Source organism: Pogoniulus pusillus, chromosome 6 (assembly GCF_015220805.1).
Source record: "Pogoniulus pusillus isolate bPogPus1 chromosome 6, bPogPus1.pri, whole genome shotgun sequence".
Classification (NCBI taxonomy): domain Eukaryota; kingdom Metazoa; phylum Chordata; class Aves; order Piciformes; family Lybiidae; genus Pogoniulus; species Pogoniulus pusillus.
Window position 1 is genome coordinate 300,676 of NC_087269.1, and position 25,060 is coordinate 325,735.

Genomic DNA, 25,060 nt, shown 5'->3' on the forward strand with positions numbered 1-25,060 from the left:
GGGCACCTAAATGACTCTGGGCACCATCAGGAGGTGGCCAAGGGGCACCAAAGTGCTTCTGGGCACCATAAAGAGGTGGCCAAGGGGCACCAAAGTGCTGCTGGGCACCATCAGGAGGTGGCCAAGGGGCACCAAAGTGCTGCTGGGCACCATCAGGAGGTGGCCAAAGGGGCACCAACATGCCTCTGGGCACCATCAGGAGCTGACCAAGGGGCACCAAAGTGCCTCTGGGCACTATCAGGAGGTGGCCAAGGGGCACCAAAGTGCCTCTGGGCACCACCAGGAGGTGCCCAAATGCCTCCTACCCACCCCCCCCTACCTCCATGCCCTTTGCAGCTGCCTCCAGCCCAATCCCTGCCCTACCTCCCTGCCCCCCACTCCCTGCTGCCCTCCCTTCCCCTCCCAGCTTTGCCTCCCCTGCCCCCTTGAGCTGCTCTCCACCTCCTCCCTCTCCCCAACTCCTCCTCACCCTCTGCAGCCAGCAGAGCCCCAACCCTCCCCTCCCTCCCCTCCCCCCCAGGCCATTACCCTGCTGACAAACAACCTGCCAGGAGCCTCCACTCACCCCCAGAGCCCCCCGGAGAGGCTTTTTTGGCTCCTCCACCCTGCCCGGGGACCTCTCCTTAAGCACCTTGACACCTCCTGGCCACTTAGTGCAGTTGCCAGGGCAGGTTTGGAAGCTGCTGGGGGTTGATTGGGTTCTAAATCTCCCTCCCCCAGGACTTTAATTACTGCTGGGGAGCAGTTTGGGGGTGTTGGAGGGGAGGGGAGGGGGAGAAGTTTGATGGTGGTGGCTGGAGGAGGTCGATTGGAGCTTGGCCCTGGCTGTTATTGAGCCCAGGGCTGGCTGCAGACTCTATTGAGCTCTTCAATCATCCCTGGGCCAAAGCTGTGCCCAGCAAGGATCAATAAAGGATTTATCACCTCCCGGGCCTGGGGGAGCAGCAGAGGGAGGAGGTTCCTGGCACATGGCAGTGCCCTGCTGGCCTGGCAAGGCTGGCAGTGAGGGGAGGGAGAGAGACAACTGCCCCCAGGAGCCCCAGAGGTCGGTAAGAGGTTCTGGAGGCTCCTCCGGAGAGCTCCCAACCACCACCTGCAGGCTGGCAGCTAGGGGAGAGCTGCTGGGGGTGCCCTGTGCCCAGATCCCTGCTCCCTGTGCCCAGATCCCTGCTCCCTGCTCCCTGTGCCCAGATCCCTGCTCCCTGTGCCCAGATCCCTGCTCCCTGCTCCCTGTGCCCAGATCCCTGCTCCCTGTGCCCAGATCCCTGCTCCCTGCTCCCTGTGCCCAGATCCCTGCTCCCTGTGCCCAGATCCCTGCTCCCTGCGCCCTGTGCCCAGATCCCTGCTCCTTAATGCCAGATCCCTGCTCCCTGTGCCCAGATCCCTGCTCCTTAATGCCAGATCCCTGCTCCCTGTGCCCAGGTCCCTGCTCCTTAATGCCAGATCCCTGCTCCCTGTGCCCAGATCCCTGCTCCCTGTGCCCAGATCCCTGCTCCCTGCGCCCTGTGCCCAGATCCCTGCTCCTTAATGCCAGATCCCTGCTCCCTGTGCCCAGATCCCTGCTCCTTAATGCCAGATCCCTGCTCCCTGTGCCCAGGTCCCTGCTCCTTAATGCCAGATCCCTGCTCCCTGTGCCCAGGTCCCTGCTCCCTGTGCCCAGGTCCCTGCTCCATAATGCCAGAACCCTGCTCCCCATCCCCAGGTCCCTGCTCCCCATCCCCAGGTCCCTGCTCCCTGTGCCCAGATCCCTGCTCCTTAATTAATGCCAGATCCCTGCTCCCTATCCCCAAATCCCTGCTCCCTGTGCCCAGATCCCTGCTCCCTATCCCCAAATCCCTGCTCCCCAACCCTAAGCCCCTGGTGCCAACTCTCTGGTACCAACTCCCTGGCCCCAAGCTCCTGGTGCCAACTCTCTGGTGCCAACTCTTTAGTGCCACCTCCCTGGCCCCAAGCCCCTGATCTCAGCTCCCTCCAGCAGCCTGGCAGAGCCACTGAGGTGCTCCTGTTCAGCCTTTGCCCCTCAGGCAGGTGCCAGGCACAGACCTGTCTGGGTTGGAGAAGCCCTTACAGGGTCACTGAGTCCAAATATGCCCTGCCCCTGCCCAGCCTGGGGGCAAACCATGGCCCCAGCCCTGCCCCAGCACCACCCACCCACGGCCTCAGCACCACAGCTCTGCCCCTTGCCAACCCCTCCAGCCATGCCCACTCCACCACTGCCCTGGGCAGCCTGGCACAAGCTTGGACAACCCTTAGGGGGTCCCAACTCGTTCCTCAAGTGCCAACCTCAGCCCTCCCTGGGCACAGGCCTGGCCAAGCCACAGCCAAAGCTGCCTCCAGCACCCAGCACTGCCCAGCTCCTGAGCTGCCCTCCCCCTGCCTCAAACCCCCACCCCCAACATCGATCTGCTGCTGGGCAGAGAGCAACTGGTGACCTCCCACCCACCCACCCACCCACTCCTGCCAGGCTGCCCCTCGGGGGCTGTGAGAAAGGAGCAGAGGTCCGTGCCCACGGGGGGCAGAAAGGTCCTGGCAGGGGTCAGCGAGGGACAAAGGAGAGCAGGGGCAGGGGTGAAAGGGGCAAGGCCAAAGAGAGGCTGCCAGGAAAGAAGCCCAAGGGCAGCACCAGGGGCTGGGTGGTGGAGCAGAGCAGGGGGCAGGGGGCAGGGGGGCAGGGGGCAGGGGGGCAGGGGCTGGGCTGCTTTAACGGCTCTGAGCCCCGGGGGAAGGGGCAGCAGGAGCAGGGAGGGTGGAGGCTGCTGAGGGAGGTGGTGGGAAGCAGGCAGGTGGAGGGGGCGAGGAGGAGGAGGAGGAAGAGGGGGGTGGGAGGGAGCCTGCCCCAGCCCTGTTCCACCTCAGCAAGCAGGGAGCAGGGCACTGAGGGCAGAGGGGAGAGGGCAATGAGGCTGACAAAGGCCTGGGGAGGGGGCTGGGGGCTGGGGGAGGTCCGAGGAGAGGCAGGAGGGGAATGGGCAGGGAGGGGCTGAGGGCATGGAGATGATGGCCCAGAGGGCACCCAGCAGCTCCCGGGGCTGGCAGGGCCCCGGCTCAGGATGCAGCTGAGAGCTGGGGGTGGGCACCGACAGGGGTGGGGATGCCCCAAACCTGCCCCAGCACCACCCACCCACGGCCTCAGCACCACAGCTCTGCCCCTTGCCAGCCCCTCCAGCCATGGCCACTGCACCACTGCCCTGGGCAGCCTGGCACAGGCCTGGGCAAGCCTCCAGGGGCACAAAGTGCTGCTCAGGCACAGCCTCCACCTGCCCTGGCACAGCCTGAGCCCATCTCCTCTGGGCACAGCCCTCAGCACACAGCTTGGCCCCAGCTGGCTCCAGGCTGCTGCCAGGCAGCAGAAGGCTGAGGCTGGTGCTGAGGAGCAGCAGAGGCAGCAGCAGGGCACTGCTTGGCCACAGCCAGGGGTGCCAGGGAGCTGCAGAGCCCCACAAGGGCTGCCCTCAGCCTCCTCTGCTGCAGCCTCAGCCCTGCCCCAGCTCCCTCAGCTGCTCCTCACAGCTCCTGCACAGCCTCCTCCTGCTCCTCCACACCCTTGCCCAGCTCTGTGCCCTGCTCTGTGCCCTGCCCCAGCCCCTGCAGCTCCTGCTGAGCACTGCTCAGATGCCCTCTGGGGCTGCTCTGCTGCAGGCTCCCAGCCCCAGGGCCCTCAGCTGCTCCTCACAGCTTCCCCACAGCCTTCCCCACAGCCCTGCCCAGCTCTGCTGCCCTCCCCTGGCCCTCAGCCTCTGCCCAGCCTCCCCTGGGCTCTCTCCAGCCCTTCCCAAGCCTCTGAACTGGGCAGCCCCAACCCTGCCCCCAGCACTCAGCTGTGGCCTCCCCAGGGCAGAGCAGAGGGCAGCAGAACCTCCCTGCCCCTGCTGCTGCTGCTGCTGCTGCCCACACTCTGCTCTGTGCCCCCCAAACACCTTTGGCCTCCTTGGCTCCCCCAGGGCCCCTTGCTGGCTCCTGGGCACCTCCTTGTGCCCTCCCCCCAGCACCCCCAGCTCCTGCTGGCTAGGAGGGGAAGCAGCTGCCAGTGCCCAGCCAGGGCAGATCCACCCCCCCCAGGACCTCCCTCTCCCACCATAGATCCACTCCCACAGCAGATCCACCCCCCCAGGACCCCTCCCAGGGCAGATCCACTCCCCCAGGACCTCCCTCTCCCACCATAGATCCACTCCCACAGCAGATCCACCCACCCAGGACCCCTCCCACAGCAGATCCACCCACCCAGGACCCCTCCCACAGCAGATCCACCCCCCCAGGACCCCTCCCACAGCAGATCCACCCCCCCAGGACAGATCCACCCCCCCAGAGCCCCTCCCACAGCAGATCCACCCCCCCAGGACCCCTCCCACAGCAGATCCATCCCCCCAGGACCTCTCCCAGGGCAGATCCACTCCCCCCAGAATAGATCCACCCCCTCCAGGACCACTCCCACAGCAGATCCACCCCCCCAGGACCCCTCCCACGGCAGATCCACCCCCCCCAGGACCCCTCCCACAGCAGATCCACCCCCCAGGACCTCTCCCACAGCAGATCCACTCCCCCAGGACCCCTCCCACAGCAGATCCACTCCCCAGGACCCCTCCCACAGCAGATCCACCCCCCCAGGACCCCTCCCAGGGCAGATCCACTTCCCCCAGGACAGATCCACTCCCTCCAGGACCACTCCCAGGACAGATCCATCCCCCCAGGACCACTCCCAGGACAGATCCATCCCCCCAGGACCACTCCCAGGACAGATCCACCCCCTCCAGGACCACTCCCACAGCAGATCCACCCCCCCAGGACCCCTCCCACAGCAGATCCATCCCCCCAGGACCACTCCCACAGCAGATCCATCCCCCCAGGACCACTCCCACAGCAGATCCACCCCCCCCAGGACCCCTCCCACAGCAGATCCACCCCCCAGGACCACTCCCACAGCAGATCCATCCCCCCAGGACCACTCCCACAGCAGATCCATCCCCCCAGGACCACTCCCACAGCAGATCCACCCCCCCAGGACCTCTCCCACAGCAGATCCATCCCCCCAGGACCTCTCCCAGGGCAGATCCACTCCCCCCAGAATAGATCCACCCCCTCCAGGACCCCTCCCACAGCAGATCCATCCCTCCAGGACCCCTCCCACAGCAGATCCAACCCCCCAGGACCCCTCCCACAGCAGATCCACTCCCCCAGGACCCCTCCCACAGCAGATCCATCCCCCCAGGACCCCTCCCAGGACAGATCCACCCCCCCAGGACCACTCCCACAGCAGATCCAACCCCCCAGGACCCCTCCCACAGCAGATCCATCCCCCCAGGACCTCTCCCACAGCAGATCCACCCCCCCAGGACCCCTCCCAGGACAGATCCAACCCCCCAGGACCCCTCCCACAGCAGATCCATCCCCCCAGGACCTCTCCCACAGCAGATCCATCCCCCCAGGACCACTCCCACAGCAGATCCATCCCCCCAGGACCCCTCCCCCAGCAGCCCCCCCGGTGCCCGCCCGGGGGTGGCACTGACCTGTGGCCAGCAGCAGGCTGACGCCGCGGGGGTCGTCTGCCAGCACGGCGTAGTGCAGGGCGCTGCAGCCCCTGAAGTTGGCCCTGGCGTTGAGGCGGTGCTGGAAGTGCTCCTCCCGGGCCAGCAGCACTGCGGGGCACATGCAGGGCACGGCTCAGCGCGGCTGGCACCGCCCCACGCGGGCAGCGCTGGCAGAGGGCTGCGCCGGACAGAGGGCAAGGGCCGGGGGCAGCGCTGTGCCCCGGGCAGCAGGAGGAGGAGGTCAGAAGGGGGCAAGGATGGAGGCAGGGAGGGTGGAGGAGGTGATGGAGGCCAAGGGTGGAGCCTGCGCTGCCCCTGGGCACTACCAACCATGGCCCCAGCAGTGCCCCTGGGCACTACCAACCATGGCCCCAGCAGTGCCCCTGGGCACCACCAACCCTGCCCCAGCAGTGCCCCTGGGCACCACCAACCATGGCCCCAGCAGTGCTCCTGGGCACTACCAACCATGGCATCACCAACCCTGCCCCAGTGCTGCCCCAGGGCACTACCAACCATGGTCCCAGCAGTGCTCCTGGGCACTACCAACCATGGCCCCAGCAGTGCCCCTGGGCACCACCAACCATGGCCCCAGCAGTGCCCCTGGGCACTACCAACCATGGCACCACCAACCCTGCCCCAGCAGTGCCCCTGGGCACCACCAACCATGGCCCCAGCAGTGCTCCTGGGCACTACCAACCATGGCATCACCAACCCTGCCCCAGTGCTGCCCCAGGGCACTACCAACCATAGCATCACCAACTCTGCTCCAGCACTGCCCCTGGGCACTACCAACCATGGCATCACCAACTCTGCTCCAGCATTGCCCCTGAGCACTACCAACCATGGCATCACCAACCCTGCCCCAGCACTGCCCCTGGGCACCACCAACCATGGCATCACCAACCCTGCCCCAGTGCTGCCCCTGGGCACTACCAACCCTGCCCCAGCACTGCCCCAGGCACTACCAACCCTGCCCAAGTGCTGCTCCTGGGCACCACCAACCATGGCATCACCAACCCTGCCCCAGTGCCTCTTCTGGGCACCACCAACCATGGCATCACCAACCCTGCCCCAGTGCTGCTCCTGGGCACTACCAACCATGGCATCACCAACCCTGCCCCAGTGCCTCTTCTGGGCACCACCAACCATGGCATCACCAACCCTGCCCCAGCACTGCCCCTGGGCACTACCAACCATTGCCCCAGCAGTGCTCCTGGGCACTACCAACCCTGCCCCAGCACTGCCCCTGGGCACCACCAACCATGGCATCACCAACCCTGCCCCAGCACTGCCCTTGGGCACTACCAACCATGGCATCAGCAACCCTGCCCCAGTGCTGCTCCTGGGCACCACCAACCATGGCATCACCAACCCTGCCCCAGCACTGCCCCTGGGCACTACCAACCATGGCCCCAGCCCTGCCCCAGCACCACTAACTCACGGCCTCAGCACCACAGCTCTGCCCCTTGCCAGCCCCTCCAGCCATGGCCACTGCACCACTGCCCTGGGCAGCCTGGCACAGGCCTGGGCAAGCCTCCAGGGGCACAAAGTGCTCCTCAGGCACAGCCTCCACCTGCCCTGGCACAGCCTGAGCCCATCTCCTCTGGGCACAGCCCTGGCTCCCTGGCAGCAGCCTGCCCTTGCTTCCCAGCCAGGGGAACCAATCCATGGCTCCAGGACTCTTCCCCATCCCCTCCCCTCCATTCCCAACCCAAGCTCAGGTAATCCCTTGGGCTCCTTCCCTGGCCCTGGCTGCTTGTCCCTCAACTCCATGGCTCCAGGATTCTGAGCCCAGGGCTCCACAACTCCATGGCTCCAGGATTCTGAGCCCAGGGCTCCACAACTCCATGGCTCCAGGATTCTGAGCCCAGGGCTCCTCAACTCCATGGCTCCAGGATTCTGAGCCCAGGGCTCCACAACTCCATGGCTCCAGGATTCTGAGCCCAGGGCTCCTCAACTCCATGGCTCCAGGATTCTGAGCCCAGGGCTCCACAACTCCATGGCTCCAGGATTCTGAGCCCAGGGCTCCACAACTCCATGGCTCCAGGATTCTCTGAGCCCAGGGCTCCACAACTCCATGGCTCCAGGATTCTGAGCCCAGGGCTCCACAACTCCATGGCTCCAGGATTCTCTGAGCCCAGGGCTCCACAACTCCATGGCTCCAGGATTCTGAGCCCAGGGCTCCACAACTCCATGGCTCCAGGATTCTGAGCCCAGGGCTCCTCAACTCCATGGCTCCAGGATTCTCTGAGCCCAACCCTTGGGCTCCTTCCCTTTCCCTGGCTCCTTTCTCTGGGATCCCAGGATTCCATGGCTCCAGAAGCCTGTGACTCCACAATTCCATGCCTCCAGCACTCCCTGCTCCCTCCCCATCCCATCCCATCCCATCCCATCCCATCCCATCCCATCCCATCCCATCCCATCCCATCCCATGCCCTCTGCTCTCAAACCAAGTCTCCAACACACAGCACACTCCAAGCCCCTGGGGGCTGCTTCCCTTTCCTTGGCTTCTTCTGCAAGGATCCCATCATTCCATGACTCCATCATTCCATGGCTCCATTCCAGGTCTCTATCCCATGACTCCATGATTCCATTCCACAATTCCATGACTCCATTGCTCCATTCCATGATTCCATGACTCCAATCCATGACTCCATGACTTCATTCCACAATTCCATGTCTCCATTCCACAATTCCATGACTCCATTCCATTATTCCATGACTCCATGACCCCATCTCTCTATTCCATGACTCCATGACTCCATTCCATGACTCCATGGTCCCATGATTCCATGTCTCCATTCCACGATTCCATGACTCCATGATTCCATGACTCCATTCCATGACTCCATGATTCCATTCCATGACTCCATGATTCCATTCCATGACTCCATTCCATGACTCCATGATTCCATTCCATGACTCCATGACTCCATTCCATGATCTCCCCCCTCAAGCCAAGGCCCCAGCACTATGCTCACTTCAAGCTCTTGGGCTCCTCCCTTTTCCTTGGTCCCTTCCTCTAGGAATCCACAACTCCAAGACCCAATATTCCAAGACTCCATGATTCCAAGACTCCATGTTCCATGATTCCACCACTCCATGACTCCATGCTTCCAATGCTCAGTGTTCCATGACTCAATGTTCCACAGCTCCATGACTGCACAACTTAATGTTCCATGACTCCAAGACTACAAGACTCAATATTCCATGACTCCATGATTCCATGACTCCAAGACTCAATGTTCCGTGACTCCATGATTCCATGACTCAATATTCCACAACTCCAAGACCCCAGACTCAATGTTCCATGACTCCAAGACTCAACACTGCACAACTCCAAGACCCCACAACTCAATGTTCCATGACTCCATGATTCCATGACTCCAAGACTCCATGATTCCAAGACTCAACATTCCACAACTCCAAGACTCCAAGACTCAATGTTCCATGACTCCATGATTCCAACATTCCAACATTCCACAACTCCAAGACTCCAAGACTCAATGTTCCATAACTCCATGACTCAACATTCCACAACTCCAAGACCCCACAACTCAATGTTCCATGACTCCATGATTCCATGACTCAACATTCTACAACTCCAAGACTCCAGACTCAATGTTCCAGGACTCCAAGACTCAACACTGCACAACTCCAAGACCCCACAACTCAATGTTCCAGGACTCCATGATTCCATGAGTCCATGATTCTATGGCTCCATGACTCCATCCTCCACAGCTCCCCATCCCCTCCACTCTCAAACCAAGGCTCCACCATGAAGCTCCTTTAAAGCTCTTGGGCTCCTTCCCTTCCTTGGCTGCTTCTTCCAGCACTCCATCATTCCATGGTTCCATGACTCCAGGAAGCCACCACTCCATGATTCCATGGCCCCACAACAACCTGCTCCCTCCCCACCCCATCCCTCCGCTCCCAAACCAAGGCTCCATCACCAAGCTCACTCCAAGCCCTTGGCCTCCCTCCATTCCTTGACTTCCTTCTCTATGGCTCTGTGACTCAGTGGTTCCATGCTTCCAGGAGTCCATACTCCATGGCTCCATCACTCCACAATTCCATGACTCCTCAAGCTCCCTGATTCCTCCCCATCCCATGCCCTCTGCTCCCAAACCAAGGCTCCCCACCAAGCTCACTCCAAGCCCTTGGCCTCCCTCCATTCCTTGGCCTCCTCTGCCAGGATTCCATGACTCCTCCACTCCATGATCCAGGACTCCCTGGTTCCTCCCCATCCCTCCACTCTCTAACCAAGGCTCCACCACCAAGCTTGCTCCAAGCCATTGAGCTCCTTCTCTTTCTTGGCTTCCTCCTCTACAGCTCCACAACTCCATCACTCCATGACTCCACTGCTCCATGACTCCACAGCTCCATGCCTGAGTGCTGGCAGGACTCCAGCACTCCACCCCTCCCCACCCCATCACCTCCAAGCCCTCGGGCTGCTTCCCTGGCTCCTCATTCCCCAGGCAGGGAGCAGCAGGTCCAGGCTGGCGCTGCCTGTGTCAGGGAAGAGGACTCTGAGCTCCCGGGGAGCAGAGCAGGAAAGACATTAAAGAGCCATTAGCTGGGGGGGCTCTGCCTCCCCTTGGCCTCCTCTGCCAGGACTCCAGGACTCCTCCACTCCATGATCCAGGACTCCCTGGTTCCTCCCCATCCCTCCACTCTCTAACCAAGGCTCCCCCACCAAGCTCGCCCCAAGCCATTGAGCTCCTTCCATTCCTTGGCTTCCTCCTCTACAGCTCCACAACTCCATCACTCCATGACTCCACTGCTCCACGAGTCCTCACTGCACAGCTCCACGCCTGAGCGCTCCACACCTCCCCACCCCATCACCTCCAAGCCCTCGGGCTGCTTCCCTGGCTCCTCATTCCCTAGGCAGGGCGGAGCAGGTCCGGGCCGGCGCTGCCTGCGTCAGGGAAGATGGATCTGAGCTCCCGGGGAGCAGAGCAGTAAAGACATTAAAGTGCCATTAGCGGGGGGGGCTCCGCCCGGCAGCAGTAACAAATGTCCTGGCGAGAGATAATCATCGGAAACTCAATAAAGCGTCAGGGGGAGCCTCCTCTGCCATCCATCAGCTGCTGCCTGCTTCTTCTCACAGCCTCCTCCTGCCATCCATATAAATGTCTCTAATATATCTGCCTGCAGAGGAAGGAGCCCTCTGGATGGAGCCGCAGCAGCAGCAGCGGCAGCAGGAGGAGGAGGAGGAAGATGAGTTGAAGAGGGGGGAAGAGGCAGGGAGCAGGAGGAGGGGGGGTGGGTGGGTGGGTGGGTGTGAGGAGCTATGGAAATGGAGGTGGCAGCAGAGAAACCCAACCACAAATAACCATAAAGAAAACAGCTCCAACTCCCCCCCCCCCCCCCCCCGAGCTGAGGATTTTGTCTTCTTCAGGAGGCAGCTGGAATTTATTCCTTTTAATAAGAGATGTCAAGTGAAGGATTAATGAAAGCTCCTCAGATGCTGCCTTGGATGGCTCCTTCAGCACCAGCAAACCTTCCCCCCCCCTCCTCATCATCATCATCATCATCATCATCCACCCCACAACTCCCCCCCCCCCCCCCTCCTCTCAAACCAACCCAAATGTAATTGATGCTCTCCGAGAGGATGGAGACACAAACAATTAACTGCTCCTCTTGATGTGCTTTGTCTTCCGAGGAGCCCACCCAGGAGCTGCGAGCAGTGGCAGAGCATCACTCAGCCTGCCGCGGCCGCCCGCACCCGCGGGGGGCAGGAGGGAGCTGCTGCCAGGCGGCCAGCAGGGGCTCGGAGCCAGGGGGCAGGGGCAGGGGATGAGGTTCAGTGAGGTCAAGGGCTGGGACCTGAACTTGGGTCACGGCAAGCTCAGGGAGGCTGCAGGTTGGGAGCTGAGGGGATGGAAGCTGCCTGCTGGGGGGGCAGGGGGGGGTTGGTGGCAGCAGCTGGAGAGCAGCCAGGGGGTGCCCAGGTGGGCAAGGAGGGCAGCAGCAGCCTGGCATGGAGCAGCAGTGGTGTGGGCAGCAGGAGCAGGGCAGGGATGGTGCCCCTGGGCTGGGCACAGCAGTGGCAGGAGGAGCTGGAGGGGCTGGGGCAGGGCACAGAGCAGGGCAGCAGAGCTGGGCAAGGGTGTGGAGGAGCAGGAGGAGGCTGTGCAGGAGCTGTGAGGAGCAGCTGAGGGAGCTGGGGCAGGGCTGAGGCTGCAGCAGAGGAGGCTGAGGGCAGCCCTTGTGGGGCTCTGCAGCTCCCTGGCACCCCTGGCTGTGGCCAAGCAGTGCCCTGCTGCTGCCTCTGCTGCTCCTCAGCACCAGCCTCAGCCTTCTGCTGCCTGGCAGCAGCCTGGAGCCAGCTGGGGCCAAGCTCTGTGCTGAGGGCTGTGCCCAGAGGAGATGGGCTCAGGCTGTGCTAGGGCAGGTGGAGCTTGTGCCTGAGGAGCACTTTGTGCCCCTGGAGGCTTGCCCAGGCCTGTGCCAGGCTGCCCAGGGCAGTGGTGCAGAGGCCATGGCTGGAGGGGCTGGCAAGGGGCAGAGCTGTGGTGCTGAGGCCGTGGGTGGGTGGTGCTGGGCAGGGCTGGGGCAGGGCAGCTCTGGAGGGCAGCAGCAGTGCCCCTGGGCTCCTATGACCACGAAGGGGTCAGCCAGGGGCACCTGGGCAGGGTGGAGGAGTGGGAGCAGGAGAAGCTCAGCAGGGGCAGCAGGGCCAAGGGCCAGGTCCTGCAGCTGGCACAGCCCTGGGGCAGAGCCAGGCTGGAGAGCAGCCCTGGGCAGAGGGCAGCTCTGGGGGCTCAGCACAGGCAGGGAGCTGCTGGGGCAGGGCTGGAAGGGGCCCAGGAGAGAGCAGAGACATCTCCCCAGGACACCTCAGCTCCAGAGCTGGCCCTCAGCACCACTGCACTGGGGGCTGAAGGTGCCAGGGGCACCTAAAGGGGTCCTGTGGGCATGGCAAGGCAGGAGAGGAGGTCTGGGGGCTAAGGGGCAGCTGGGGGGCAGCAGCAGCCTTACCTTCCAGGGAGTGCAGGCCTCTCTCCTTGGCCACCTCATAGACACTGCTGAAGTCATCTCCAAGGTTTGGGTCTGCTTTGGCTGCCAGCAGCAGCTGCAGCACGCTGGGGGCACAGAAGGGGGCACAGAAGGGGGCACAGGGGGGAGGTCAGGAGGTGCTTCAGGGCTCCAGGGGGGGAAAGGGAAAGCAACAACCAGCAGCAGGAGCACCTCAGAGGCAGCTGCCAGGGGCACCCAGTGCCAGCCTGCAGCCAGCAGGGCCAGCCCCAGGCAGAGCAGGCAGCTCAGAGCCCAAACCCCCTGCCCTGCGCTGCTGCCAGCCAGGGGGCAGCTGCCAACCTCTCTGGCTGCCCTGGCACAGGCTCTGCCCAGCCTCCTGCTGCACAACTTCCTCCCCCCTCCTGCACAGCTTCTCTGCTGCAGCTCCAGAGCCTCCCCCTTGGCCTGCCCCAGCAGCTCCTGCTCCAACCTCTGTGCCCAGCTCTCTCCTGGGCCCCTGCCAGCCCTGCCAGGCCCCCACAAGGTGTCCCTGGAGCCTGTTCCGGGCTGTGCCCCCCCAGCTGTGCCAGCCTGGGCTGCCAGCAGAGGGCTGCCAGCCCTGCCAGCATGGCTGTGTCCTGCTCTGGCCCTGCCCCAGCAGCTCCCTGCCCTCCCCAGAGCTGCCCCAGCCCTGCAGCTGCCCTCTGCCCAGGGCTGCTCTCCAGCCTGGCTGTGCCCCAGGGCTGTGCCAGCTGCAGGACCTGGCCCTTGGCCCTGCTGCCCCTCTCCTGCTCCCACTCCTCCACCCTGCCCAGGTCCCCCTGGCTGGCTGCCACCTTCCATCTGTTCTCCTGAAGCCTCCAGACCATAATGAGCTGTCTCAGCCTCCCCCCCCCCCCCTCCCCCTGCCTGCAGCTTCTGCCTTCCTGATTCGATTTGTGCCCCAGCCTGGAGGTGCCCCTGACAGGAGGACACTAAGCAGCAGTGAGCACTGCTCGGGGTGACAGCAGTGACAGGGACACCTGCAGCCCCCACTGCCACCTGCCCGGGCTCAGCTCTGCCACCTCCCACCACCAGCTGCTCCTGAAGCTCCTCTCCCATGCCAGGCTGCCCAGGAAGGAGGGGAGCCCAAAGTGGGCACAGCCCAGGGGGCACCAGAGCCTCTTTGGCACCTCCCAGGGGGACTCTGCGTGGCCCTGGTGGCCTTGCAGGGTGGAGTGGCTGAGCAGTGGGCAAGGGCTGAGCTGGAGGTGGCACTGCCCAGCCTCCTGCAGCCCAGACTGGGCTGGGTGTGGGCACCCAAAGGGCCATTGGGTGATGCCCACACAGAGCAGGGTGGACAAGTGGTGCCCCTCAGGGCTGCAGGGCAGGCCCAGGGAGCTTCAGTGCCTCCAGGCAGGGCACAGCCCACGGGGCCGAGGGCACCAGCAGCAGTGGGCACCAAGCTAGGCACCGAGCTGGGCACCCACTGAGGTGACACAGCTGAGGGGTGGACCCCATCCAGAGGGCCCTGGGCAGGCTGGGGAGGTGGCATCAGGGGGCCAGGATGGGCACAGACTGCTGTGGGCACAGGCTGAGGGGGGCTCAGCCTGCAGAAGAGAGGGCTCCAAGGAGACCTTCTGGTGGCACTGCAGGGGAAGGCTGAGGAGGGACTGGTGAGACGGTCCTGTGGTGCCAGGCTGAGGGGCTGGGGGGTGCCAGGCTGAGCCTAACCCAGCTGCAGCTCTGCCTGGGGCATGGCTCTGCAGCTGCAACCACTGCAGAGAACCCTCCTGGGGGCAGGGAAGGGTTGGGGTGAAGGAGACCTTGGGGGGATGGAGCCCAAACACTGCCCCAGCACCACAGCTCTGCCCCTTGCCAGCCCCTCCAGCCATGGCCACTGCACCACTGCCCTGGGCAGCCTGGCACAGGCCTGGGCAAGCCTCCAGGGGCACAAAGTGCTGCTCAGGCACAAGCTCCACCTGCCCTGGCACAGCCTGAGCCCATCTCCTCCAACCTGCCCTGCCCCAGCCCCTCCAGCTCCTCCTGGCACTGCTGTGCCCAGCCCTGCCCCCAGCCTGCCAGCTGTGCCCTCCCCAGTGCCCAGCCCAGGGGGCACAGTGCCTGCCCCAGCTCTGTTCCCCTCTCTGAGCACAGAAGCCTTTGGGGGGCAGCTGATGGAGCCCAAGCCCGGAGCCATCCTGGCCCCAGGGCATCCCCAGGCCCAGCACCCCCTGGCCCTGGGCACTCAGCAGTGCCCTGGGCACGCCGTGGGCAGGGGCAGGCAGGCAGTGGAGCACGAAGCTCTTCCTCCCTGCCCCCTCCCCCCCCCCCTGCTGCTCAGCCCTTTGGCAGCTCCGTTCTGCTCCAGCAGGCTCCGGGAATGGTCCCTGCAGCCTCTCGCCCCCAGCCTGACCCCCATTGTGCCCCCGCCGAGGGCAGGAGGCTCCTGCAGCCCTGCCCCTATTGAGGGAAGAGCAAACAAGGAGGCCTGGGCGGCTCCGGGGACATCAAAGGTAAGCAAACAACCTCCCCACGCCCCAAAAACCCCCCCCGGAGCCCCCCCCCCGGGAGCTGCCTTCCCCCCGGGGCTCACCCTGAGGAGCTTCTTCCTCCTCTCCCTCCTCCTCCCCTGCCCAGCAGCCAGGTCAGGACTTTGAGCTTGTCAGCAGCAGACATCAAAGGCTGCACCACACACGAGCTGGGCAGCCCCGGGGGGGCAGTGCCTGTGCCCCCCCCCCAGCTTTTGTGGAGGGCTTTCAGCCCCCTGTGTTGGCTCAACTCATTACCCCCTGGCCCTGGCCACCCGAGCAGAGGAGACCCCAAGGGCCTGGCACATCAAAAGAGCTTCCTGCACTGCCTGCTCCAAATTGGATTGCTGGCAGGGGGCTGCTTCCTCCCACCCCCCCCTCACTCTCCTCCTCCTCCTCCTCCTCCTCCTCCTCTCCCTTTGCTCCTCCAACAGACAAAACCTCCCAAACCCAAGCCAAGCCTTAATCGAATTTCCCTTCTGGGCTGAGCAGCTTCAAAAGGTTGCCAGAGGACACCAGGGGCAGGGGCAGCTGAGCAGGGCTGGGGCACTGCAGGCTGCACCCCCAGGGCCTGGGGGGACACCAGGAGCTCCTTAAAGGGCTTCAAGGGACACCAGGAGCTCCTTAAAGGGCTTCAAGGGACACCAGGAGGTCTTTAAAGGGCTTGAGGGGACATCAGGAGGTCTTTAAAGGGCTTGAGGGGACACCAGGAGGTCTTTAAAGGGCTTGAGGGGACACCAGGAGCTCCTTAAAGGGCTTCAAGGGACACCAGGAGGTCTTTAAAGGGCTTGAGGGGACACCAGGAGCTCCTTAAAGGGCTTCAAGGGACACCAGGAGCTCCTTAAAGGGCTTCAAGGGACACCAGGAGGTCTTTAAAGGGCTTGAGGGGACACCAGGAGGTCCTTAAAGGGCTTGAGGGGACACCAGGAGCTCCTTAAAGGGCTTCAAGGGACACCAGGAGCTCCTTAAAGGGCTTCAAGGGACACCAGGAGGTCTTTAAAGGGCTTGAGGGGACACCAGGAGCTCCTTAAAGGGCTTCAAGGGACACCAGGAGGTCTTTAAAGGGCTTGAGGGGACATCAGGAGGTCTTTAAAGGGCTTGAGGGGACACCAGGAGGTCTTTAAAGGGCTTGAGGGGACACCAGGAGGTCTTTAAGAGCCAGAAATGGGCTTCAGGGGACAGCAGAAGCTCTTTAAAGGGCTTGAGGAGACACCAGGAGCTCTTTAAGGGCCAGAAATGGGCTTGAAGGGACACCAGAAGCTATTTAAAGGGCTTGAAGGGACACCAAGAGCTCTGTAAGAGCCAGAAATGGGCATGAAGTGACCCCAAAAGCTCTGTTCAGAGCCAGAAATGGGCTTCAGGGGACAGCAGAAGCTCTTTAAAGGGCCTCAAGGGACACCAGGAGGTCTTTAAGAGCCAGAAATGGGCTTGAAGTGATCCCAAAAGCTCCTTTCAGAGCCAGAAATGGGCTTGAGGGGACACCAGGAGCTCTTTGAAGGGCATGAAGGGAGAGCAGGAGCTCTGTAAGAGCCAGAAATAGGCTTGAGGGGACACCAGAAGCTCTTTGAAGGGCTAAAAGGGACATCAGGAGCTCTGTAAGAGCCAGAAATGGTCCTGAGGGCAGAGCAGAAGCTGTCTGAGACCCCAGCATGGTCCTGAGGGCAGAGCAGAAGCTGTCTGAGACCCCAACATGGCCCTGAGGGCAGAGCAGAAGCTCTCTGAGACCCCAACATGGTCCTGAGGGCAGAGCAGAAGCTCTCTGAGACCCCAACATGGTCCTGAGGGCAGAGCAGAAGCTCTCTGAGACCCCAGCATGGTCCTGAGGGCAGAGCAGAAGCTGTCTGAGCACTGTGGGCAGCTGCCCCTGGGGCTGGGGCAGGCTGTGGCAGCTGTGAGGTGCCCCTGGGGCCCTACCTGGAGTTCCTGCTGATGGCTGCCACCATCAGAGCTGTCCAGCCCAGCTTGTGCCTGGCGTTGACATCTGCACCTTCCTGCAGCAGCCTGCCCAGGAGAGAGCAGAGCAGAAGGTGAAGTGAAGCCACCCTGGGCCCTGCCTGCTGCTGACCCCCCCAGGAGCCAGCAGCAGCAGCAGGGACACCAGAGCTGAGCTCCCCCAGGCCCCTCCAGCTGGCAGCTCCAGCAGCAGGGAGGTGGAAGAGGCTCAGCAGAGCCCCAGAGGCCACCTCAGAGGCAGGGCTGGGGTGGAGGAGACCTTGGAGGGGATGGAGGCCAAGCACAGCCCCAGCCCTGCCCAGCACCACCCACCCATGGCCTCAGCACCACAGCTCTGCCCCTTGCCAGCCCCTCCAGCCATGGCCACTGCACCACTGCCCTGGGCAGCCTGGCACAGGCCTGGGCAAGCCTCCAGGGGCACAAAGTGCTCCTCAGGCACAGCCTCCACCTGCCCTGGCACAGCCTGAGCCCATCTCCTCTGGGCACAGCCCTCAGCACAGAGCTTGGCCCCAGCTGGCTCCAGGCTGCTGCCAGGCAGCAGAAGGCTGAGGCTGGTGCTGAGGAGCAGCAGAGGCAGCAGCAGGGCACTGCCTGGCCACAGCCAGGGGTGCCAGGGAGCTGCAGAGCCCCACAAGGGCTGCCCTCAGCCTCCTCTGCTGCAGCCTCAGCCCTGCCCCAGCTCCCTCAGCTGCTCCTCACAGCTCCTGCACAGCCTCCTCCTGCTCCTCCACACCCTTGCCCAGCTCTGCTGCCCTGCTCTGTGCCCTGCCCCAGCCCCTCCAGCTGCTCCTGCCACTGCTGTGCCCAGCCCTGCCCCCAGCCTGCCAGCTGTGCCCTCCCCAGTGCCCAGCCCAGGGACACCATCCCTGCCCTGCCCCTGCTGCCCACACCACTGCTGCTCCCTGCCAGGCTGCTGCTGCCCTCCTTGCCCACCTGGGCACCCCTTTGCCCTCCTGTGGGCACAGACTGGGTCAGAAGAGACTCTCTGGAGATCACAGCCTCACTGTGGAGATGATGGAGCCCAACCCAGAGCCCTCAGCACCGCAGCTCCCAAACCCCCTCCAGGGCTTGGGCACTCCAGCACTGCCCTGAGCAGGCTGGCACAGGCCTGGCCCAGCCCTTCCTTGGCCCTTCTCTAGGGGGCATCAGCCCCTGCCGCGGTGCAGGGCCGGGGGAGGAGCAGCCCTGGGAGCAGCTGGAGCAGCAGGGTGCAGCCAGGCTCATCTCCTGCCCTCGGGCAGGCTGGGCACAGGCAGGTGACCTCCTCCGGGGGTCAGCTCCACAAAGAGCTTCCCTGTTTGGACCCAAAACACAGGCAGCAGGAGCCCAGGGCCAGCAGGAGCCCAGGGCCAGCAGGAGCCCAGGGCCAGCAGGAGCCCAGGGCCAGCAGGAGCCCAGGGCCAGCAGGAGCCCAGGGCCAGCAGCTGCTGCTGCTGCTTCCTGCTCTGGAGCCCCTGGAAATCCACACCGCAGCTCCAGCTGCTGCTGCAGCACCTCCCGGGGCTGCTCCTGGCACCTCGGGGCAAGGTCCTGCAGGGAAGAGGGCAGAGCCCAGGGGGGTTGGGAGCTCTGCACAGGAGGAGGCTCCACGAAGCTCTCTGGGCAGCCTGGGCCAGGCTCCAGCAGCCTCACCCCAAGCAAGCTGCTCCTGATGCCACCTCCTGCCTGCCACTCGCTGTCCCTTGCCCCTGGGCACCACTCGGCCGCTGCCAGGGCCCTGCAGGGATGAGGGCAAAGCCACACCCAGAGCTGAGCCACTTCAGCTGCTTGGCACAAGCCCTGCCCTGGCTGCCACCAGGCTGCTCTCAGAGGGGCTGAGAGCCTGGCTGCCAGCTTCTGAGCCCTTCCTGCTGCTGCCCAGGGAGCCCCAGAGCTGGCACGGAGCAGCAGTGCTGTGGGCAGCAGCAGCAGGGCAGGGATGGTGCCCCTGGGCTGGGCACTGGGGAGGCCACAGCTGGCAGGCTGGGGGCAGGGCTGGGCACAGCAGTGGCAGGAGGAGCTGGAGGGGCTGGGGCAGGGCACAGAGCAGGGCAGCAGAGCTGGGCAAGGGTGTGGAGGAGCAGGAGGAGGCTGTGCAGGAGCTGTGAGGAGCAGCTGAGGGAGCTGGGGCAGGGCTGAGGCTGCAGCAGAGGAGGCTGAGGGCAGCCCTTGTGGGGCTCTGCAGCTCCCTGGGGACACACAGAAGGGTTTGGGCTGGAAAAGACCTTCCAAGGTGCTGGAATCATGGCATGGGCTGGGCTGAAGGCAGCTGCCAGGGGTACCCAGTGCCAGCCTGCAGCCAGCCCCAGGCAGAGCAGGCAGCTCAGAGCCCCAAACACCTGCCCTGGGCTGCTGCCAGCCAGGGGGCAGCTGCCAACCTCTCTGGCTGCCCTCTGTCGAGGTTGTTCCACCTGGCACTGCTGTGGCATGGTCAGAGGTGGTGCCAGCTGCTGGTCCTGCCCCTCTGGCCCCAGGGATGCCCAGCTCTGAGGGGGGGAAAGGAACCACAGGGAGAGAGAGGAGCAAGAGGCAGGGCAGGGAGGCTGCAGGCTGAGGCAGGGCAGAAGCATCTCAGAGAGCTTTGGCTGGAAAGGAGCTCCAAGCCCAGGAGTGGAGCAGCCTGGAGCCAGGGAGAGATCTCCTGGGGTGGAGGATTCCAACCTCTGCTGCTGCCTCTCTGCCTGCAGCTCCCAAAGCTCCTCTGCTGCTCCCTCCCTGCCTGCAGCTCCCAAAGCTGCTCTGCTGCTCCCTCCCTGCCTGCAGCTCCCAAAGCTCCTCTGCTGCTCCCTCCCTGCCTGCAGCTCCCAAAGCTCCTCTGCTGCTCCCTCCCTGCCTGCAGCTCCCAAAGCTCCTCTGCTGCTCCCTCCCTGCCTGCAGCTCCCAAAGCTCCTCTGCTGCTGCCTCCCTGCCTGCAGCTCCCAAAGCTCCTCTGCTGCTGCCTCCCTGCCTGCAGCTCCCAAAGCTGCTCTGCTGCTCCCTCCCTGCCTGCAGCTCCCAAAGCTCCTCTGCTGCTGCCTCCCTGCCTGCAGCTCCCAAAGCTGCTCTGCTGCTCCCTCCCTGCCTGCAGCTCCCAAAGCTCCTCTGCTGCTCCCTCCCTGCCTGCAGCTCCCAAAGCTGCTCTGCTGCTGCCTCCCTGCCTGCAGCTCCCAAAGCTGCTCTGCTGCTCCCTCCCTGCCTGCAGCTCCCAAAGCTCCTCTGCTGCTGCCTCCCTGCCTGCAGCTCCCAAAGCTGCTCTGCTGCTGCCTCTCTGCCTGCAGCTCCCAAAGCTGCTCTGCTGCTGCCTCCCTGCCTGCAGCTCCCAAAGCTCCTCTGCTGCTGCCTCCCTGCCTGCAGCTCCCAAAGCTCCTCTGCTGCTCCCTCCCTGCCTGCAGCTCCCAAAGCTCCTCTGCTGCTCCCTCCCTGCCTGCAGCTCCCAAAGCTCCTCTGCTGCTCCCTCCCTGCCTGCAGCTCCCAAAGCTGCTCTGCTGCCAGGAGGCTGAAGGTGGCTGCAGGGAGAAGGCTTCTCCCCACCCCCTCCTCCTCCTCCTCCATCACCACCACCAGATGTTGTTGTCCCCCTCCTATTCACCCCCCCGGGGGGGTTCTGGGTGAGTAGCTCTGGTGACACCAGGGTGACACCCAGCAGGCCCCCAGGGCATGTTTGAGTTTCTGCTCAAGGCTGAGGAGGAGGAGGAAGAGGAAGCTGAAAACTTGAACTTTTGTTTTTGTCTTCTTCTGCTCTGGGGAGGGAGAAGCAACAAAAGCTTCACCCCCAGCCCAAGCTGTCACTGTTTAACCAGGAGGGCCTGAGGGGCTTTGCCCTTCTGATGGCTCCAGACCCCCCCAGATGGCTCCAGACCCCCCCCGAGATGGCTGCAACCCCCCCCCCAGATGGCTCCAACCTCCTTCAAGCATCTCCAACTCCCCCCTCAGATAGCTCCAAGCACCCCACAGGTGGCTCCAAACCCTCTCAGATGGCTCCAAGCCCTCCCAGGTGGCTCCAACTTCCTTCAGGTATCTCCAACTCCCCCCTCAGATAGCTCCAAACCTTCCTCAGCCAGCTCCTGGCTGCTCCACCACTGCCCTGGGCAGCCTGGCACAGGCCTGGCACAACCCTCCAGGGGCACAAAGTGCTCCTCAGGCACAGCCTCCACCTGCCCTGGCACAGCCTGAGCCCATCTCCTCTGGGCACAGCCCTCAGCACAGAGCTTGGCCCCAGCTGGCTCCAGGCTGCTGCCAGGCAGCAGAAGGCTGAGGCTGGTGCTGAGGAGCAGCAGAGGCAGCAGCAGGGCACTGCTTGGCCACAGCCAGGGGTGCCAGGGAGCTGCAGAGCCCCACAAGGGCTGCCCTCAGCCTCCTCTGCTGCAGCCTCAGCCCTGCCCCAGCTCCCTCAGCTGCTCCTCACAGCTCCTGCACAGCCTCCTCCTGCTCCTCCACACCCTTGCCCAGCTCTGCTGCCCTGCTCTGTGCCCTGCCCCAGCCCCTCCAGCTGCTCCTGCCCCTGCTGTGCCCAGCCCTGCCCCCAGCCTGCCAGCTGTGGCCTCCCCAGTGCCAGCCCAGGGGCACAAGCCCTGCCCTGCTGCTCCAGGCCAGCTCTGGGTCTCCCTGGGCAGCAGCAGGAGGGGGTCAGAGGCTCTCTGAGGCTGCTGCTGGCAGCAGGCAGAGGTGGGCAGGGAACTGCTTGCAGCCAAGGAGGGCAAAGGTGCTCAGGGAGCAGGAGGGGCAGGAAGGAGCCCATCAGGGCAGGGCTGCCCATGGAGAGCCTTCATCCCTGCCTTGCTGCTCCTGGGGCTTGGATCAGGGGTCCCAGTCCCCATCAGGACCCCAACCTCCTCCCCAGCAGCCCCCTCCTAGCTGCTGGGCTGCAGCCAGAGCCCAGGCCCAGAGCCTGCAGCTTCCTGGCAGCCCCTGGCTGTGTGCCAGCAGTGCCCTGCTGCTGCCTCTGCTTCTCATCATCCTCCTCCTCCTCCTCATCATCATCCTCCTCCTCCTTCTCCCCTTCCCTTTCTCCTTGTCCTCCTTCCCCCTGGCTTTGTCCTCATCTTTCTCTTCTCCTTCCCCTTTCTCTCTTTTTCCTCTCCTCCTCCTCCCCTTCTCCCCCCTCCCTTTCTCCTTCTCCCTCCTCTCTTCCTCTCTCCTCTCCTCCCTCCTCCTTCTCCTCTCCTTGTCCCAGTCTCCTCTCCTCCTCCCACTTTTCCCCTCCTCATTCTTCTTCCCTCCTTCTCCCTTCCTCCTTCCCTCCTCCTCCTTTTTCCCTCCTCATTCTTCCTCCCACCTTCTCCTCCTCCTCCTCTTTCCTCCTCCCTCTCTCCTCCTCCTCCCCTCGGATCCCTGCCTGGCAGCTCTCAGCACCCTCCTGAAAGAGAGTGGCCCAGAACTGACCCCAGGATGCCAGCTGGGGCCTGCCCAGTGCCCAGCTCTGATGCCAGCTGACAGCCAATCCCCTCCCCGACCCCTCCTGCCCTGCTCTGCAGCCCACAGGGCGAGGAGAGCAGCTCCAGGGGAGGGCTGGGAGCAGGCAGCAGCTGCCAACCCTGCCCGAGTGCTGCTGCAGCCTCCCAGCCCTGCCCAGCCTCAGCAGCTCCTCCTCTGCCCCTGCCAAGGGCTCCTCACCTGTTGACCTCAGCAGGGTTGTTGCTCCTGGCAGCCTCCAGCAGAGCTTCTTCTGCAAAGAGAGACAGGAGGGAGAGTGTCAGGGGTGGGGGCACAGCCTGCTGGGCAGGGCTGGGCACAGCAGTGGCAGGAGCAGCTGCAGGGGCTGGGGCAGGGCACAGAGCAGGGCAGCAGAGCTGGGCAAGGGTGTGGAGGAGCAGGAGGAGGCTGTGCAGGAGCTGTGAGGAGCAGCTGAGGGAGCTGGGGCAGGGCTGAGGCTGCAGCAGAGCAGGCTGAGGGCAGCCCTTGTGGGGCTCTGCAGCTCCCTGGCACCCCTGGCTGTGGCCAAGCAGTGCCCTGCTGCTGCCTCTGCTGCTCCTCAGCACCAGCCTCAGCCTTCTGCTGCCTGGCAGCAGCCTGGAGCCAGCTGGGGCCAAGCTCTGTGCTGAGGGCTGTGCCCAGAGGAGATGGGCTCAGGCTGTGCCAGGGCAGGTGGAGCTTGTGCCTGAGCAGCACTTTGTGCCCCTGGAGGCTTGCCCAGGCCTGTGCCAGGCTGCCCAGGGCAGTGGTGCAGTGGCCATGGCTGGAGGGGCTGGCAAGGGGCAGAGCTGTGGTGCTGAGGCCGTGGGTGGGTGGTGCTGGGCAGGGCTGGGGCCGTGCTTGGCCTCCATCACCTCAGAGGTCTTCTCCACCTCCCCCACTCGATAACTCAGCTCTGACCTTCCCCAGTCCTCCCTCCCACCCCAGGCTGGCACTGAAGCAGCTCCAGCAAGGACCCCAAACTGGTATGCCAAGGTGCCAGGGCAGCCCCAGGCAGCAGCAGGAGGCCACAGCAGGCTTGGGCTGACATCTCCTGGCTGCAGAGGGGAAGGAGAGCAGCAGAGCTGCTGGCGGTGCCCAGAGCTGCTGCTGCCACCCAGGGGTGCTGGGAGCCTGGCACAGGGTGCCCAGAGAGAGGTTGGCAGCTGCCCCCCAAGCCTGGCTGGCAGTAGCCCAGGGCAGGTGGTCTGGGGGGCCCTGAGCTCCCTGCTCTGCCCAGGGCTGCTCCTGCTGGCTGCAGGCTGGCACTGGGTGCCCTTGGCAGGTGCCACTCAGCCCAGCCCCTGCCACGGCTCCAGCACCCTGCGAGGTCTCCTCTCACCTCCTCCTCCTCCCCCCCAGCCTCTTCTGCCTCCTTCCCTCCTCCAGCTCCTTCCTGCCCATGGCTCAGCCTCTGCCCCTGGGCACTAAGAACCCAACCAGGGTGGTGCTGGGCAGGGACCTCTGGAGCCCCCCCAGGCCAAGCCCCAGCCTGGGCAGCAGAGGGGGACTGGGGGGGAGGGAGAAGGATCTGGGATCTGGGATCTGGGATCTGTGCCCGGGGACCTAGGGGCTAAGGGGCACAGCTCTGTCTGGGGCAGAGGGTCTGGGATAGGGGTTGGGGGGCAGGGTCTGGGGGGTAAGAGCCATGGGGTAAGGATCTGGGGGCAGGGATCTGGGGGGTAAGAGCCATGGGGTAAGGGTCTGGGGGCAGGGGTCTGGGGGCAGGGGTCTGTGCCCAGGGGCTTGGAGCTGTGGACCTGGGGCCAGGGGGGCTCTGGTTCCCCTCTCCCCCCACCCCCACCCCTGCTCCCACAGGCACAGCCTTTGGGGGGGGCCACAAGCAGCTCTCCTGGTGGCTGCCTCTGGGCACGGAGGAAGGAGAAGCACCAGAAGGGCTCTGCCCTGCCCTCTCTGACCCCCCCCGCCCCCGCCCTGCCCTCTGTGCCCACCCTGCCCACAGTCACCTTTGGAGAGGTGGTCCTGGAGGTAGCAGGAGGCCACCAGGGCCAGCAGCGCAGGCACAGCCGCTCCGAAGGGGTCCCCCCGGGGGTCTTCTCCACGCTGCCAGCCACGCTGGGCGCCCAGAGGCCAGGGCCGGGGCAGTGCCAAGGTGCCAGCCGGGCCGGGGGCGGGCAGCAGGGCCCGCACCGGCAGCCTCAGGCCGCCCCCTCTCGGGGTCCCCTCGGGGCCCGGCCCCAGCGCTGTGGGGGTGCCCCAGGGGCCTGCCCCCACCGGTACCGGGGACCCCCCCCCGGGGCCGGGCGCCGCTCGCGGAGGGCTGCCTTTAGGACCCTGCGGCCGCAGCCCCCGGCTGGGCGCTGGCTGCGGGCCGGGCTCGGAGCGCCGCCTGGCGGCCACCGGCGCCCACCGCAGCGCCCTGCCGGGGGCCGCCGCTCCCTGCGCTGCCTGCCGAGCGCCCTGAGGCCCCCGTGCCGGCGGCAGGCGCGGGCGGGCCCGGAGGAGCCGCGGCAGGCCCGGGGCGGGCGGCAGGGCGGCCAGGAACGGCAGCATCGCGCTCCGGCTGCCGGCTAGGCCGCGGACGCCGCTGCCATCCTCCTCCTCCTCCTCCTCCTCCTCCCAACGGCGGCCTCACGCCGCTGCCGCCGGCGAGCGCGGATGACGTCACGGCGCCGGCGCGCAAGGGCCGCTGGGAGCTGTAGTCCGCTCGCAGGCACCGGCGGCGCCGCAGCCGCGCAGGGAACTACAACTCCCAGGGGGCGCAGCGCAGGCGGGCGGGCCCGCCCGGGGCATGCCGGG

General features: G+C 64.8%; 2 protein-coding genes across 2 annotated transcripts in view; one reads left to right on the plus strand and one right to left on the minus strand.

Moving 5' to 3' along the window:
• The window catches only part of INPPL1 (inositol polyphosphate phosphatase like 1), a 16,148-nt gene extending 15,719 nt beyond the window's left edge, over window positions 1–429 (plus strand). Inside the window, exon 11 of the mRNA XM_064144052.1 lies at window positions 407–429. Coding sequence (XP_064000122.1) covers window positions 407–429 — 23 coding nt within the window. The remainder of the gene's footprint in view (window positions 1–406) is intronic.
• A 95-nt stretch (window positions 430–524) lies between these two features.
• CLPB (ClpB family mitochondrial disaggregase) lies at window positions 525–24,875 on the minus strand. Its single transcript, XM_064144053.1, has 6 exons — window positions 24,268–24,875; window positions 22,523–22,574; window positions 16,913–16,999; window positions 12,510–12,613; window positions 5,505–5,633; window positions 525–529 (listed from the first exon to the last, which is right to left on the minus strand). The coding sequence occupies exons 1-6, from the start codon at window positions 24,812–24,814 to the stop codon at window positions 525–527; spliced, it is 924 nt and encodes a 307-aa protein (XP_064000123.1). The 5' UTR covers window positions 24,815–24,875.
• Window positions 24,876–25,060: the final 185 nt, after the last annotated feature.

Excerpts from the sequence above, each read along its gene's own strand:
- CLPB (XM_064144053.1), bottom strand. The coding sequence starts at position 24,814 with ATGCTGCCGTTCCTGGCCGCCCTGCCGCCCGCCCCGGGCCTGCCGCGG. Across the intron at positions 17,000-22,522 it reads AACCCTGCTGAGGTCAACAG|GCTGCTGCAGGAAGGTGCAG; the intron begins GTGAGGAGCCCT and ends TCTCCTGGGCAG. Across the intron at positions 5,634-12,509 it reads AGGCCTGCACTCCCTGGAAG|TGCTGCTGGCCCGGGAGGAG; the intron begins GTAAGGCTGCTG and ends TGTGCCCCGCAG.